Here is an 18,293-nt window from a genome sequence, read left to right as displayed (position 1 = left end):
CTGCCAGCCCTTCAACAATTCGAGGAACCGAGTTTGTCGAAAATAAAAAGGTGCAAACGATAACAACGCAAACTACTTTATTTCTGGTGCGTTTTATAATAAATTACAAAATTATTTTTATAACGAGTAGCACAAAAAATAAATACTAAGTTTCTTCAAAAATTTAACAACAATGACCTTTCAAAAGCCGTAAACGAAATTAATATGGTAAGAATCCAGTTGTCAAAAGAATGTAAAATAATGCAATAAGTGGTAACATCCTGGTTTCCAGGGTCTCTCTTCTTCCCGTTCCAGAAAGAAGAGACACCCTGGAAACGAGGTCAAAATTTCTAATGGGATCTTGTCCACTGTAAAGTTTCCTACGCGTATTGTAAAATCAGTGTGAGATGTTAATTTAAAGCTATAAAGCTTCCCTTATTAAAGTACGTTTTGTTTTACATTCTCTTAGAGAACAAAAGTGGCTTCATTTATTTAAATAATCTTATTTCCCAACTAGACTAAGTTGAAATCCTTAAAAGACTCTTTTAGTGCCTTTGAGTAACGAGCGAACTCTGAAATTCAAAACAACTCACAATTTCGTTACGGTTGGGGGACAGCCAACGCTTGAAAAAAAAAACGACAAGAGACAAAAGTGGATCGAAATCTACCAATCACAACTGGCAGATGTGATCTTTTGAACCGGTTGTTGTGAACGTCTTTTTTCTGGGAGGTCAGTTTCGATGAAAATGAAAACCGTTGATTAAGCAGCGTTCGCGCGTTACCAAAAGGTTCAGTAAAAGAAGTTTACGAAACATTAGAAATAAGCAATATGCTTGTTTGAAAAATGATCCAACGTTGGAAATTAAACCTCTCCAGGCCAAAAGTTTGCAATCCAAAATGGCGAAAACGTCTGCAAAATTCAGATCACTTGTCTTTCCCAGTTGGGCACGTTACGACGTATATGAAGTACGCATGCATAAGAACTGGCGGACGACGAACGAGTTTTTCGCATGAATAAACTGCACGTCTCGAGGCAGAAATCTTATTTATTGTGAGTGATTGCTATTCTAGCTTATTTCTAATTTAAAAAAGTGTTAAATTTAATAATAAATAAGTTAACGTACGTGGACTATATGGAATATATGACCTTTGCCACGTACCAGAAAAAAAATTCCGGCCTTTGTTACCCGAATGGTCAGTGAATATTAACAAAACTACGACCATTTGATCTTGCTATGCGGCAAATGGCATATCAATGCAAGTGTTTCTAAAATTATGTAAAAATGATTTATCAAATTAGATTTCATAAAATTCGAATCGTTTTTCTTTCTTTTTGTATTTCCCGTCATGCCCCGCAGGAGTCACGACAGCATCTGCCTTTCGCAATGAACGCAATCGGCGAGTTTTTGACTTGATGTACTTTCTAGACAATAGATTCTCTAAACTTGTGGTTGATTGGAACCTCTCTTGATCAATACTTGTACTTGAAGAGGCAAAAACTCTTGCCTCAAATCGCCTGTCTTCTTCAGGAGTTCCTGGAGTGATTGTTATTTCTGGAGCTTCCACCACGTGAGAATGTGGAGAGGACTGGGCGCTAGAGTGTACAGAAGCATTTGACCTCATGCTAGATCTACTGAAGCGTCTCTCGTTGACATACCCCACAGCTCCGACATGCGCAATACTTGTTGTCATGGTAACGAGGCACGAGTGTATTTTGTCCTTGTCGCGATTTTTTCCGTACCCATAATACGTTCCTTCTGAATCGTAAATGCTTTTCACAATTAAAATGGCGACTACTGTCAGCATGATCGCAGAACAAGCCAGCGGTATTCCAATTAAAATCCCGAGCTCTGTTGCTCTTGAGTAAGGCAGGCTGGCTTTGCTATCTGTACACAAGAAAAGAAACAAGTTGTTACCAAACTAATGCGCGTGGACTTTGGTGGACAAAAGGTACATGCAAGAAATGATGAATGAGAAAATCGATGAAACGGCCTTTTAATAGTTTTTTTGTTACAAATTTTGAGATTCTCGATCTGTAGCAGGACTTAACTCTTGCAAATCGAATGCAATCTTCTAAAAGAGGTTTTCTGTAACTCATCGACAAATAAAAAAAAACAACAACTGGCATGTGGAATTTATGTTCAACCTATATTTTGCCTAGCTTACACGAGTCTCCTGTGGCTTTGTAACTCTTAATTTATGGCTGAGCGCCGACCGATATGCAGAATGTCATGGTTCGATTTCTGTTGGAACTTACTCGGAAAGACTGGTTTTAGCTTGTGTCTCATCTTTCTCACTAATATATCTACCACCCTAATATATACTGGCATTTCTTTTTACAGCAGTTTAATGCATGGCAAAAATACACATGAACATTCCCACCAGTTTTAACACGCTAAAAGGGCATTTTCCAAGTTACTGTACATATTTGCCACTGTTTCAAAAAAAAAGTCCTGGTGAAAATCTCTTAGAGGAAAATGAATTTATTCTCATTTCCACTTTTGTCAAAATCAACTTTAGCTCATTTATGTACGTTTTTACTACATGCCCCAGTTTAAAACAGAAGGAAAAAGCAACAAAATCGACAAAACAAGTTTTTTAAAGTCACCACCAGCCTTCACTCACCTTTCTTGCAGATATAAGGCAGCTGTTGCTCACAAGAAGTGTCTTCCCACCATCCTTTGTGAATCATTTGTACGCATGCGCCCGTCTGGTCTGGTTCGCCTGGCGCCCAGTTCTCGTACGTAAGTGGTTTATTATCAATCCAGTGGAGTTTGGAATCTGAAGATAGTCTTTCCATTCCCAGCCAAATTTTAGTTTTGCCAGGTTGGCCAATAAATTTCTTAACTAGATTTAAAATTTTATCATTTTCTTCTTCACTTTCTATCGATATCAGATGCGCTGAGTTTATGATGCAAAACCGTTCAGCATAATTGAATTTTTTAGTTTCTGTTACAACTCTATAACAGAGGTCTTCATCGTGAATCCAATGCTCGTCACAAATTCCTACAAAAAGCAAAAAAATAACAAAGAATTAGAATATTTTTCTTTTAGCTTGAGCGGTTCTGGTGAGAAACTAGCTGAAACGATTTCTAATTCATCCAACTACATTAAACGTGAATTTGACACGGAGACAGATTCATTTCCCTTACTGGGTCATGGCCTCGTGATCGACCACACAAGCCAACTTGCACATCTTCTCTTAGTGGGTAATTCGTTTACCACCTTTAAAAAAGGAATATATGTGTTGTGCTATTTTACAAGAGTTTTATTCTTTTCTGGCATAGTATCTGTTTAATCAAAGAAATTAAAAAGAAAAAGATTCATGGACCTTCTGGGTCCTTAAGGAAATCCAAGCGCCTGTGAGTTTCCCCTGAGGACTTCTTGGATTTTTATCACTGAATCATTGTAAACGCCATGAAAAGGATGTTTTTGTTTTTCAAGAGAATGTGAAAATGTAAATTTAAATCAATTGTACTGATAACTGAAACTTTAAATTTATTCTTGTAGATTCAGTTAAATGGCATAATAATTGGCGTATTTAAAATATAAACTTTGCTACTGTTGTTCAATTTGATTAATCTTGGGTCTACACCCAGAATGAAAACCTTCACATTTTTTGCTATTTTTTTTTCTGCTTCAAAGAATTAATCTCACTTAAGTCAATGTTTTCTTGAGCGATTAGGTGAATAAGAGAAGGACAACCTCTTATGTGTTTTGAGTCATAGAGGGAAAAATTAAAAAAATTGGGGTAAATGGTGTCGTGTTAACTGGCTGCTTTTGGAGAAAAAAAACTGGAGGGAACAGCAGAAGTAATTGTGTGGATCTTCCATAGTTTATTTCTAAACTAGCAGAAATAAAAATGCTTTCTCTAAAAATATTTAAACTTTGAATCTTACCTTGCAAATGTGCTAACTTTGTATTCGTGACAGGCTTATTAATTTGAAATCCTACTGTTTGTGAAGTCAATTCATTGAGTCCTCCTTTAGATGCTGCTATACTTGCGTTTAACGTCCTTGCGAGGCGATCGTTCGTAATTGTTGATTTAAAACTTGTCAATGACGGCGTAATGCTGTGTACACTTGACGAAAGTGAGTATGATGGCGTCGGTGAAATTGTTCCAATTGCAAAATCCCAATGAAAAAGCGCTGTTGCCAATAATTGTAATTCCAAAGAAGTACTCTTTCTTATTAAAATGTGAATGAAGACTAGAAGCAAAAGTTTTAAGAGCACGTTCTCCAAGTGAAGACGTGAAGTTAGCTTTGATCCATTTAAAAGTGTCCTTGAGCCATCCATGATTAATTGAGAAATCATTTGAGATCCTGGTGTGAGTTCTTGAATGCTGCAGCCTAAAACGCCTAAAACGAAAACAAAACGGTTTGATCTTGTGAGGTGAAGTAAAAAAGGTAATTCTATACATAAGATTTTTGTATTATAAAATTCTCTAAGCACAGCCAAGATTATTTATTTTCGCCTTTCACAGTAACCTTTTTTTTTTTGAATTTCACTTATACCAAGAAAATTTAGATTCTGATCAGGCGGGCGTATTTCCTGAGTACATTTGCAAGTATTCATCCGAGATAGCTGGAGAAAAACAGATAAGGTGGCTTAATGGATTGATTTTATGCACCCTCTGGTGTTTGTTTGAAAGGCTTTGGTAGATACGCTTAGCTTCCATGTACACAAATCTCGTGCAGTTTTTACCTTCACACGGAAAGGACTAAATATTTTTTCTGGTTATTTACATAATTTATACTGAGGAACATTATTTCTTAGATGTGTTATCGAGTTTTTAGAACTCGTTAGAACCCAGATCCTCAAACATAACTATAATCACGGCTCGAAAGTCTGGGCTTCAAAATAATTTACGACAGAGAAATATCTAGCATGTTTTATCTCCGAAAGAACTTGCTTGGCGAACGATCTTATTTCTAAAAATTCTGCAAATGGCCTTACAGTTTATCTTGTAAAGATCGATACAAAATTCCTTGAAAGAATTCCGAGTTGGCCTTTTATTAACGACAGGGAAATATCTTCCATGTGTTATCAGTGATGTGGGGAAACTTCATAATATGGTCAATATTGGGTAACTGTTTAAGGTTAACCGTTAAAGGAATTTATTACTAGACAAAACCTCAATATCATAGCTTCATGAGTAACAACGAACCAGGTCCCTTGTCAACTGAACTATCATATCATGAAATAAATTTAATATTTCTATGCGGTGAAGCGTTTAGGTCACTGCAAGTATTACGCATACGCTGCAAGTATGACGTATAATCAAGCTAACGCGAGATTGAGTAGCTTTATGGACTTTACAAAGCTAAACAATCGTTGTCAATATTTTGTTTCGAACAAAATCTTAACTTACCAGACTTTTTCGGCTGTCTTCTCGGTGCTATGTGGTATGTGAACATTTTGATGCTCTTTCGCCTTCACCTCACAAACTCGCATAGAAACGTGTTTCCTTTTTCCGTTTTGTTTACCATGCGTCATTTTGTTCAAGAGGAATCTCTTACTCACCGACGAACAGACACAGTGTGCCAATACATGTTCCGCTGTCGGTGCAAGTGGCCGGCAATATTTGTCGGTTTGTCAGTCACTAATGTATTACCTTTTTTGGCTACGATCTTCTGTATTTGAATACTGCGAGAAGGGAAACGCGAAATATGGAAAAGTTTTTTCTTCTTTCTTTTTTGCCCCAATTTGATCGAGGCACGGCCGACGTTATAAGATAAGTTGAGTAAATTTCTCGACTGTGACGGAACCGACAGATCATTGACCTACAAAATTTGTCGGTTCGATTTTTCGGTCATTCCATTCTCTCAAGAATCACATAGCAGTCCATTAATTAGCTATGTCTGTCTTGCCGCCCGATAGCCGAGAAACCGACAAAAGTTGCCAGTTTCAGCTAGCCAGTTGGTCCAAGAACTACTAGAGCTAGGATTTTATCGAAATTTTTAGTGCACGTAAATGATATAAATATTACACTGACTCTATAACAAACCACAAACAAAAGTAGCCAAAGGTTCTCGTGGGATGACTTCATGCTGAGATGACACCACCGTGTTCGCGGCCGCTTTTCCCCTTAATATCACTTATCTTTATGATAAACCAGGAACATCGTAGACAGTATTTTATATGTTATATTTGTATCTTACCTTTTCTTGTTCGATACTCAGCACCCTCGTGGCACGTCTCGTGATTCTGTTTATATTGGATGTGAACTTTGTTTCCGTTTTGATCTTTTCCGGTTACACAACAGAAACTACAAATCAACAGCAAAACTCAGTAAGAAATTTGTCATCACTGCTTAATTTGCCTTTTCTTTCAGTCATCATATTTTCTCATCTTATTCTAACCGACGAGACACCTCCATTTCATAATAGACAATAAAGTTGATAACGTAAAGTTTGTGACCTCAACCCACCCAGGAAGACAAAATATTTTGTTGTCCTCTGTGTTGTGACAAGGTCTTTGTTATTTCAAAAGATGCGATTTTTAAAATATTGCTATAACAAAAACAAACAGTTTTTTTCAACAGAGCGTTAAATGCCAGTTATGTCTTCACTAGAAACTTTGGCCACCACTCTAAGAAAAGTTGTGGTTCAAATTGTGCCAGAGATTTCTCTTTCGCGTGATTTTTTATTGTTTTCATTATTTAAACGATCTCACTAACGCAACTTTGGCTAGGATTTGAGGGATTGGCTCATTCGCCGCACCAAATCTTTGAATTTTACTCCCGTTAACTATTAGGAATGCACAGTTCCCCAAAATAAATTTTTTCAAAGACACAACTTTTTAAATTGTTGAATTTTTAGCAAGTACAACAATTTGAAATTTCGTGTCTGTAGTTAGACCCAATTGCAAATAATAAAAGGAAACGTGTAAAAACGTGTCTTTCTTGCGCCCCAGGTTTATAATATATATTTCATGTAAGGTCAGGTTAATCTATCAATACATTTTTATCCTCAGACGTACCTCTCGCCCACGTTGTTTATGTCACGGCTCATCGCTAGTGCCTGTCGCTCATTGGATGGATTTAAGCTGAAAGTTATGATCGAGTCTCTTTGATAAAGATGCCAGGACATAATTTCTACCAATGGTCCCAACACAAGGAGAAAAGACACAGAGCTACGCATGGCTCCATGAATTCCTCACAGAACGACAACATGAAGGAGCTGGAGAAATGTGAAAATAGCAAAAACAACTGTTAAATACGGAACAAAATAAAATGTTGAGGTCTTTTGAAAGCATCTATATTCCAGTGCGACGCGCCTTACTGTGGCCATCCAACAAACTTTTTTACAAGTGTGCTCTCTTAATATTATTATTTGTTTGACAAAAGCGCCTATTTGCAAAGTACTTGTTACATCGTATTTATCAACAAAGCGCCGTGAAAACGTAAAATATCACAAGATGACACTTGTAAAAAAGTTTGTTGGGTGGCCACGGTAAGGCGCGTCGCACTGTAATTGATTTTATCCCTTTTTTTATTTTGCCGAATTAAAGTAAAACAACAACGACAACAACCGCTCAACACTGAAGCAAACAAACAAACAATCAATCAATCAATCAATCAATCATACTTCCATATAACTGTCATGGGAAAGTTTGATCGGTGGCTGACTTTTCAAAGTTAATTGAAAGACGCAGACAACAGAGTTAACTCTAACAATTTTTACTGCGACAGTCGGTTAAAAAACTATTTAGTTACTTTAAGCAAGCGATTGGATGAGAAAAAATCAAGAATTGTATTGGTATCAAACAACGTTAACCTTGCATGTACATTGAGAAAACACCGTGCAATCTTTTGTCGTCTGGGCCGCAAACGGTTACAACAAATTTTACATAGCTACTAGCTTTGAATATCGGAATTTGTCTATACAGTAAATGTTGAAAACTAAAGTTTTGAAATGTATTTTTGTTTTTTGTTGTACAAAGTACTCAGGGTAACACATCCGGACAAGGTTCTACAGGTCTTTTATAAAGTTAATACACGAGAAATGAAGTGAGATAAAGCACTATGAAGAAAAATGCAAATTCAAATTCAAATGAAAAGTCTGGTGATTTAATTAATGTTGATCTCTTCGCCAGACACCATTTCTAGGTAAACATAATGAAGAACACGAAAGAGGATTTAATATTCATACAGTTTAAGCTTTAAGCTACGCCAGTATTCAGTCGGCATAATTAATTTCAAACCCAGATATATGTCAGTATGTATTTATGACACAGGCTTGGCAAGAACGAATAAAAATAAGATAATTTGCTGATTCTTCTTTGGTAGCTCAGTTTAATTTATGATTGCTTTTTACTGATGGAATTAAACGAAAACTTTTATTCGGCCGAATTATTCTTCATAATATTTTCAGCGCTCAGCAAATCACTAATTTTAATTAAGAGAGTAACTTCGTTTTGTCATCATGTATGAATATCAAAACATTTCAGCTGTCTGGTAGTGACGGGAATGAATGATGCATTAAACCTCGAAAACATCAGTGAAGTAAAGTAAGTTATTCTAGAGTAAAGGAGGCAAACTACATGTTCAAAGTATGACACAAATTGTTGAATTCAAAAACATTCTTTTGGAGAATAAGCCAATACGAATCTTTGGTTAGTTAAGGTCTGAGCGGTTCTTAACTTGTCGGTAAACATCTTCATTCGCTTTAACTAATAACACTAGAACATATTCAGCGTGTTCTTAACGCAAAGCAAACTTTGTTTTGAACAATCCAAAAAGCAAAAGCAAAAGCAAACATCTCATACCTTATGCAATGTGTGGGCTTTCTTTCGATTCCAATATACAGGACAGCAATGCAGCTGTATGAAGTTGTTAAGACGAAAACAGTTTGGCTGAAGTTGACGCATCCAAAAATGAATGCATCAACCATGTGTAAGTTTTAATCTAACAGTGGCTATCACTTCTATTGTCTTGGTAACTATATTAATATTAGCATAAGAATGAAACCTGGAAATAGGTTATGTCAAGAAAATGCTGCACTATTATAAATTTTAAAGAATACGTATTAAACAACAAAGCATTTTTCGGTACGCAAGTCGACCCACTTGCTTGTTCTTCTGATACGATCTCGTGAAAAACATGGAAAACGGTATAAACAATAAAGCATTAAAGATCTTCTTTGTCTTATACAAAAGACATCTGCAATGTTATTGCTTTCATAACTGCTGCTTTGTCGCTATAGGTGGCATGTTTTGAAACCATGTTCAGGCAATTGCAATTGACAGAGGCTCAAACGAAGCATACATAAGCAGGTGAAACAAGGACTTGAATACAATAGATGACGCAGTGTGTCTTAGTCATTTATAATTTCTATTTGTAATTTGCATTGCGCGAGTTAATACTTGTCAGTTCCATATTTAATATTTTTTTTGTTTTTCATAAATGACACAAACAGTTTTTTCCTAATCAGAAGCAAGCATAATATCACAATTCTGTTTGTACAATTAGAAGTGAAGGTACTTCACCAGCTAGAGAATGTTGTGCAGAAAGTAACACTCATGATCTTAAAGTAACAGTCATAAAGTACTACCTTTTTGGTATACGAAAAATTAGTTTCGTGGGCCTGATAATTAGTGAAATAAACTGAGCAATTACTTTCTACCTACTGTTCTCCATCTTAAAACCTAATTTACCCCCCTGAAGTATTGTTCTGACTGTCACCCAAACAACAAGCACACTTTCTCGCCTTTTATTGCATCAACAAAAGCTGTAACAGCCTTTATCTTGTAAATAAACTGCTCTGAAGCTCTACCCGGTGGCATAAGGTATTATAACAGCAGGCTTTACATTGCAGGAGCCGAGTGCATGAGTCCAACTCCAGCTTAGCCACTAAGTTGGGTTAACTAGTGTGTCTTACAATGTATCACAAAATTCAAAACAAATGCTCTGACTCGTATATCATCATTTCATTTTGAACTGCTTTTCACTTGGAACTTCTTGGGCGTAAAAAAGTCCCAAAGTAAAACGACCATTAATAGCGTTTTGTCGTGACTACTGAGCTGCTAATTGCTTTTAGAATTGTAATGCTGGTTAATTGTTTGAAAAGAATGTGAAGCTATTTCAATGTATTGGCAAGCAAGTATTAAAATAATATAGTCGAGTCTTTTGCATTTGTCTGACACTTTTTATCATTCTTTTAAAAATCAACTTTATATTACACAATCATCTTTCAATATTTGCAGTGTGAATACGAGAACCGTGAACACTTTTCTAACACGTTGAAAGAGAAATTAAAGTGGACAAATTCTTCACTGTCCATTTTTTATATCTTCCTGCAGTTTGAGCTGTCATTCGATGATTTTCAGTAGACATTTACTTATCTAAAAATGTTTTCCTAGTTTAATCCAGTATTTAAAATACCATTATAGCTTATAATCTAAAGAAATTCTGTTTAAACGCCTTTCTGTTATGAAGTATAGAGTAATTAATTCGTATCGTGTTAAACTTCTAAACCTTAATTTTTTAAAGCATGTTTACTGCAGTCAGTTCATGAATCTGTAGAAAAACAATAATGTTGCTTGAAGTTTATGCTAATAAGACAAAAATTATAAATGGTAATAACAGGTTCTGTTACTTCTTGCATTAATTACTGATTGAATAAACAACAGAAAAAATAAAAAAGCATGATAAGTGAAATAAATTAACTAAAAATAGGTTTTTTAAATAAAACTTAATAAGCAAAAATCACGAAAGTCAAAGCCACAAAACGATACAATGATTGCACAGCAATGATCATTTTGTTATGTAACTGCGCACGCGGTCGATCGCTCTGCTTTCCGTGACTCAAGAGCAAGAAAGGCAAAAACAATTTTCCCAATTGTGTTGGGATTGGGAAATCAACCATCACTAAGGCATGTTCCATTTTCGGTCCCAGCAAACCACGATCAAATTCCATCACACAATATAGAGTAACTGAGTATTATGAAGTCAATATCGATCATGCAACAGGTTTAGTCTCAAAGGGTTATCAATTGTTTTGACTCGACGAGATATCAGTCGGTATCCCACAGAGACAAATCTTACGTTCGATTAAGTACACTGCATGACAATTGTCAAGAGTTTTTGAAACAAGACAAAACAATTTAAAGAAATAAAAAGGTTGAAATCGTCATTTGCAATTTTGAAACCCACACGGAGCTAAAGTTACGGAATGTGAAATTAAAATGTTTGTTAATTCAAGCTTTATTCACAGCATAATTACTCAGCAGGAATCCATCAGGAATTTTTCTGGCTTGTATAAGGTCCCAGCAGTTCTGTTGCCTTCTAAAGATAATTAACTTTCAGTCCGGCTCAAGGAAACTCAAAATTTAAAATTACAAACATCGTCCTTGCCCATACATAAATTATCATCATAACATTCGTATTGTACTTAGTAGGATTGTTTTCTTAACTGTGTTTGTTAATATTAATAGGATAATGTGCAACTGAACATGAATTTATGATCGCTTGCGGACACCAAAACTTTGATACTGAACTATTCATATTACATTTTCTTCGTTTGTTCAAGAAACTACTGAAAATGATATTTAAGCCACGCATATAAAACTTCCGTTTGCAAACGATCCATATTAACTCGCTGTACTATCCATCTTAGGTCTCAGCGTTGCCTCTTGGGCAAATTTACTACTTGCGACCCAGGTAACCGGGAAATGCGTCGAGTTTGGAGTGAAAACTATCGAGATCAAAGCATCGTGAGCACATAGGTTTAAGAAGAAGTATACTATAGGACGTTGCATTTACAAGAATGACGTAGTCAACAACAACTGACTGCTGACAACTGGCTTCAAACAGGTATTAGCATAGACAAAAGATGCGAGTACGTTCCGTTTCATACTTACCTAGCGACACTGTTTGGCTCGTGAGTTCTCACTGAACTATTATTTAGGCTTCACATCACAAAAATGCAAAGTTACTGTTTATGGATCAACAGTTAGTGCCCGATTTAATATCTCTAAGCAACTGAAATTGCGAAGTAACGAAGTTTAAACTTGTGTCACATAAATCGAATATAAATTAATCACAGTGCAAACATACACGAAAGCACCTAGCGACATATGCCGTGCTAACATCTGCTTTCTGCAAGTTATAAACGTTTTCTCTTGTCCTTACAATAGCAAAGTTTCAGCTTTTTTATCTACTGTTCTCCAATTATGCTAAGCGCGGATATAAGATGGCAAGAGATTCGCTGTTCAAAGATATCTGAATATTCTAATTTGTTTGAGTAGTCTCGATTGTTATATCGACATGCCTCCCTCACGAACTAATTGAAATTCAAAGAAGTTCTTTTCTCATGGCAATACGTTTGATAAACAAACTAACATTTCACTAGCTAGTTCCTTTGAAGTAAATAATACTCGTCCTAAACTCGTTACACCATTTCAGTACATCCAATTTATCTACGTTGACAATAGTCCAAGATCAAAGATAAGTTGGAGCTGACTTACTTGTTCCCTTATGCCGTGCATGCCATTCGTGACCAAGTTTCACGCTCCCTCAACTTAGTGACTGTTAGAAAGATATCTCATGCTGCGACGCAGTGTCGTCGTCAGTTCTTTCTTATTTCTATCAATCCATTTCATGAGTAATGAGCTTTTAAAACACGTATTAACCGCCGTCTTGGTTCACTGCGTTGTTAAAAATGCATTACGCCAGCGAAGCATTGAAGGGAAACGAGCCGTAAATGCAGAAAATGATTTCTTTTAAAAGATTAGGAGGCGTTAATCGTTTGAACAAAAGATTTTGAATAATGAATAGAAGGTGTCATTTCTATATTTGCTTTGCTTATTTTCGAGAGGCTGTACCCAGTTAGATGCAATCGGAAATCAAATATACGATTTCTGATTGATTAGAATTGAAAAAATGATAAAATAAACCATGACTAAATTAAAAAGTTGTGGATTTATACTAAATGCTTGGCTAATATGCGCGACTGATCATAAACAATATAAGCAATGATATTTTTCATTGAAAATTAAAACATCAAAATATTGTTAAAATAATATTTGAGTGGTCAGAAAGTATTTTCGCAAAATGGCGAATCTCTTTTTTGAAAGGAAATTACAAATTCGGGTTTAAATTACAGTCATATCTTTTCATCTCAGCGTCAATTTTAATCACACTAAAACAAAAGGTTACTCTCGTTTTGAGGTTAAAAGCAACTTTATAATGGAGCCCCTGGTGTGTCTTTGTTGACTCATAATTTTATGATATATTTTCCGGAGTTATCAAAAGACTGTATAATGGCCAGCTGCCTTTTGAGCCGCTGACCAAATACTGACAACTCAAATTACGAACCTAATTTTAAAGAGCCGACAATTTTCATTGGAACATGTCAATTTCATTAAAGTTCTAAGTCGATCAAGTGAAATTTTAACACCTACTTTGTAAAATGCGAGGTGTTTCACATAAATTTCTCGCAAACTGTGAATTATTTATTATTTTAGTCTTAAAAAAATTACTGTGGTTTTTGCGTCTTATCGTACTCAATATAAAGTCTTTAAGTTCTTAAGAAACTTTTCATGTCCCGCAAAATTGTGGACGTTCTTGTAACATTTAAATAACGTTTTCGAAAAATAACATTTGATTGAGCCAACATATGTAAAATGATGGCAAGTTTTGTTTTTAAAACATAGGTGATTACAACGCACCTTTATCGGTTATTCTTCAGTTTTTTCATTGGCGAGTAACTTTTAGTATCAGCCTGCCTTCAGATATCAATGACTCTTTAAGCCAAACGAATCACAAATTCACGGCGTGAAAATCAGCGACTTTTTACAACCACGGCTGAGGAACTGTTCATAAACGTTTTCCACTTAGGCTACTACCACTAAGGGCATACTTTTCTCTCAGGCTGCTTAGCTTCGTCGAGACGTGTTGTGAAGCAATAAGGTTTTAATTAATTTCCTATAATGAAGATTAATAAATAAAATATTTCTAATATTCAAGTAATCCTTTTCGTCATTTCACTAGCAAGTCAGTAGAAGGTTCTTTTTTGGCTAATCCTCGCCATTTTGTGTATCAGCTTTAGTACCAGTCAACAGTATCAAACGCCATAGTTTCGCGTGTAATAATGAGTGTGGAGCCTCAAATAATCTTTCCATTGAGGTCTCTCAAATTTTTTTCAGCTTTTAGAATGAAGTTTGACATAATGTATTGTTAAGGAAAATCGAGACTGCCATAACTACGAGAACTAAAAACCTGGAAATCAGTAGAACTTCAAATTTGCGCCATCCAGATTTCATAAAAATAAGTTCATACCTATACGTTAGACTCTGTGTATTGTTAGTAAAATAAATAAGAACGCAAAACCATGTTTTTCGCATTATATAAATGGACAAAGATGAACACTCTTTGATAAAATTGCCTTAAGATATCGCCAGTGTGTGTTCTAAGTTTTCATTGACATCATGAAAGTTTTGTTAATCGATGTTCCTTCTAACGATCCCAAGAACGAGTGTTGTTAATTTTCCTGTCTTAATTTTTGATTTTCAGTGCTTGTTCTAAAATGTTACTAAAAATCTTACATTATATTGGTAATGCATTTTTTTATGACTTTTGCTTATTTTGTTTGTCGTTGTCGTGTTAATGTCGATTTCCCTAAAAATAAATTATACCAAACTACACCCTAAGAGCAATAACTTGTATAGTTTTGAGATTAATCCAATTGAGGGAAAACTGCTAAAAAGCTACTCGAAGTTATGGTATGGTTCGGTTTCAAGAGACCTTAAACTACATAATTTTGTGCTCGTAAGAGAAATGAAATCTGGAAAAGACTCCATACATGAAAACGGTAGCTGCAAAAAATTATATTAATAAGTCCAGGCAGAAGTACATGATCTAAGTTATGTACTTCAGGCCCAGATATATTCATCAGCGCAATTACTCTTGCCTTTGCGTGGTCACAACGATTCTAAAATAATAGAAAAAATATGCCTGATAGCAGGTTAAATACAAGTTATTTCCAGTCCGTAAAATTTCCCATTACAGGGCTTGTTTGTACTTGTTTTGGGTTTCGTATAGATCATATTGTTACCTTATTATAGGAATATAACGAAGCATTTTTACAACGCGAACAAAATTTACGCGTAATAAAATTAACGCGAATTTAAGAAAAGTTCTGGTTAAATGCTTATAGTAAACGTGTTTACATCAATAATAACATGTATCGTTAATTTTCTATAATAAGGTATGTTTAGAAAGTTTTACCATGTGAAGTTTTTGGTTTTAAAATTATTAAAGTTTCTACTAAAATGGGACACTATTGAAATTAAAATACTGAGACATACTAAAAAAGGTTATGTTAGGTTAAAATAATTCCAGTATATACACGAATAATAAATAAATAAATATGTATTAGCTTGTATGCAGCAAAACATTTCAATCACAGTAAATCGTCCATACAAAAACCCAAAGACTTTTGAAACACAATTTTTTATCCGAAAGTAAGCCTCCGTCCCCAGCCCCCTTCCTGGTGTATAAACACTCCCGGAAAGTCTGCCGACGTATAGAAGACGTTGAGCAGACAAGAGCCCAGTACTAATTTTTAAACTTTTACAGTAAAAAAGGTTCCCATGGCTAAAATAATTATTCAATATATGCCTATGTATATCTATACAATAGAGTTTTCCCAAATTAATTATAATTTTAATTCTAAAGTGATGTTATAACTAAAAATATATACTAATTTTGTTTTGTTTTCTTTTATTTCATTAACGATATTGTTTGGATGATTTTCTAATTCTAGACTTATAAAAAAAACCTAGTAGTCCGGCTGTCGAAATAAAAATAAATGAAAATATATTTCTTGTATTCCGGCTGCGATCGGAAATTAACTTTTTGTGTCGTTTGAAGTTATCATTCGTCTTTTAAATATGCGCAATGCCTAAATCTTTAATATTTATTGTCTTTCAGCTTGTCACAGCATGAGCAGTACCGCATATCGCCTTCTAAGTTTACGGCAATCTAATTATTTTTAAATGGCTGAATCCGTATCAGGTTCGAGATGCCGGTCAGCCAAAGTAAGCTTGTGGGTATGTTTTGCGACTATTTTTATTCATTACACAAAGATTTTTACGTTGCGTGTTTGAAATAAACACAGTTGGGAAATAGAAAAGCGGCTTTTCTTGAAGTTTTTGACAAGCAATACATCACAGAGAAGCTGTGAATTGTTGATTTTCAACTTCAATTAAAATGCATGCAGATAGCACAGGTGAAGTGCATAAACAACTTCTCAATTACAAACGTGAAATTGATTCTCTGTTAGTAAGTTACTCCGTCAAAATCAAAAGTCTTCGCTTATGTTTCGCCACATTCAAGGAATAAACATGATTAAAAAGGTATTTATCCTTCTTCCTCTCGTTTCTATTTATTTAATACGAAAATTCACATAAAAAATATAAACGAATTCTCCCTGATTACTATCACCATTGTTGTGTTTGACGCAATTTCAAAATTCAAATTCTACTAGTGTGAAAAACAGGAGGCAAAATAAACGGCTCGCTTAATCAGAAACAATACTTCAGAATTATTTTTATCTGTCATAGGTTGAAAGTGTTGGTTGAATTGAGTTAGCAAGCAAGATATGTTTTAAAAAAGTAGACTATCTATCCCTTTCTCTACTGCATATGCTTACGAGCTTTTCCACATCTTACTTTTTCCCGTTTAACTCGGTAATTTAGAACAATGCACTTCGAAAGCTACAATCAATACCGAGAAAAATATATCGATAAACGATGTAAAGAGTACGACGCTTTTAAATTTCGTTTATAAATTTGAAAATTTTCGAAAGATAACGCATTTAAATCGAACAAGGACTTATGATAGGACCTCGCCGCAGCGAGTGGTTCGTAAACAAAACTAAGAAACACTTCCCTCAGATAGCTCTTCTTTAAAAGATGATATTAACTTGTTAAAAGACAAAAATGTAATAAAGAAATAAAGAATATACTCACCCACAACATCTAAAGAATATGCAAAGAAAGACTTGAATTAGAAATGTTTCCAAAACAGATGAGCGGCCTGCAGAGTTTGTTGTTTAAGCGTTCCAATTCACACATAAGTTTGGTCCAAACACAAGCGGCCGGAAGAACACCATAAACAAACTATTGCGTCGGTTTGACAAAGAACATAATTGTCGAGTGGGCTGTTTAGAATCTGTCGCCCCTGAATTGATATACACACGGATATTTAGCTTCCTATTGACGAAATAACCGCCTTAATGAAGCAGATATAAAGCTTCGATGAAGGAATAATGAAATGCTGAACAATGTCGCTCGGTTAAACTCGAGTTATAAGTGAACATCTATCCTCCTCAATTTTTCAAATCAAAGATTATCCAGTCCATTGTATTTAAATACATTACCCTCGAGTATTTGAAGAGTTTGCCACTGTGGGCCGTAACGAAAGAAACAAGATCGCATTTCATCAAGATAATTGAAATAAAAAAAATAAAAAAATATATTATTTAAAAGTCCCCATCAAGTATGAATTTAATGTTTTTGTTGTAACCCCAAATAATTGAATTGGACGAATAAATATTATTTCGGATAAAAAAACACGACACAAAGTTCCTGGCCACTTTCACGAAAATATTTAAATCACAAAAGATCGAATAAAAATAGCCTACTGACTACTTTAAATTCAAAAGTGATACCCCAAGGTCGAATAACACGGCGCCGCGAATCTCTTTTATCGCTTTAACACGCACGTATAACGATAACGATCCCAGTTACTAAATGCCGGGTTATTTGATATTTGGGGGTACTATAGATGGCAAAAGGAGTTCAAAATGAAAGCACGAGAAAATTGAAAAATGTAGTTATTTTCTTTTAATAACGCCGGTAAATTAACATCTGCATTTATGTAAATGCAGATTTATTATTGTGCCGGGACCGCCTTATCTACTCCTTGCACGAAATTTAATAATTTATGCTGTAACTTAGTGCTTTTTGCATAATGCGGTTATCCGCGTGCAAACATTAATTCGCCATGGTTGTATCTTGGAGTATATGTATGCAAATGTTAACCACAGAGATTTTAAAAAATACCGGAGCAGCGACAGAACACAAACTGCCAACCGAACATTCGCCATAATTTTCTTGGAAATTCGATTTTTTTTATTGTCATTTTTGTCCCCAGGGTCCCCAATCAATTTGGGCTAGGTGCTGACCAAAAGGATCGCGTACTCTGAGGACGAAAATAGAGAGACTAAGCATAGCGTTATACGGCAAACAGTAAACGCCAGCTTGCTTTTCATTTTTACTTTTTTTATTGAATTTAAAATAAATCCTTT

At 35.0% G+C, this 18,293-nt stretch overlaps 1 protein-coding gene across 5 annotated transcripts; it reads right to left on the bottom strand.

Moving 5' to 3' along the window:
- Nucleotides 1–131: 131 nt before the first annotated feature.
- Nucleotides 132–17,368, bottom strand: LOC144635473 (uncharacterized). 5 transcript variants are annotated; one of them, XM_078494584.1, is made up of 6 exons: nucleotides 16,954–17,368; nucleotides 6,961–7,160; nucleotides 6,141–6,247; nucleotides 3,879–4,337; nucleotides 2,605–2,985; nucleotides 132–1,865 (listed from the first exon to the last, which is right to left on the bottom strand). In XM_078494584.1, the coding sequence occupies exons 2-6, from the start codon at nucleotides 7,119–7,121 to the stop codon at nucleotides 1,276–1,278; spliced, it is 1,698 nt and encodes a 565-aa protein (XP_078350710.1). In that variant the 5' UTR covers nucleotides 7,122–7,160; nucleotides 16,954–17,368; the 3' UTR covers nucleotides 132–1,275. The 5 variants fall into 5 exon arrangements, with proteins under 5 accessions (XP_078350710.1, XP_078350718.1, XP_078350703.1 ...); XM_078494592.1 differs by lacking the exon at nucleotides 16,954–17,368 and adding an exon at nucleotides 13,651–13,749; XM_078494577.1 differs by lacking the exon at nucleotides 16,954–17,368 and adding an exon at nucleotides 12,448–12,671.
- Nucleotides 17,369–18,293: the final 925 nt, after the last annotated feature.

Source organism: Oculina patagonica, chromosome 1, assembly GCF_052425735.1.
Source record: "Oculina patagonica isolate OP01 chromosome 1, crgOcupat, whole genome shotgun sequence".
NCBI classification, from domain to species: domain Eukaryota; kingdom Metazoa; phylum Cnidaria; class Anthozoa; order Scleractinia; family Oculinidae; genus Oculina; species Oculina patagonica.
The sequence above is the reverse complement of the archived record's forward strand: the minus strand, read 5'-3'. Positions and strand labels throughout refer to the sequence as shown.

What these genes read in the sequence shown, in the direction of transcription:
- LOC144635473 (XM_078494584.1), bottom strand. Translation starts at nt 7,121, where the DNA reads ATGCGTAGCTCTGTGTCTTTTCTCCTTGTGTTGGGACCATTGGTAGAA. An exon ending in TGAGTATCGAACAAGAAAAG is followed by an intron (nt 4,338 to 6,140) that starts GTAAGATACAAA and finishes TTTTCGTTTTAG; the next exon opens with GCGTTTTAGGCTGCAGCATT. An exon ending in GCCTTATATCTGCAAGAAAG is followed by an intron (nt 1,866 to 2,604) that starts GTGAGTGAAGGC and finishes TCTTGTGTACAG; the next exon opens with ATAGCAAAGCCAGCCTGCCT.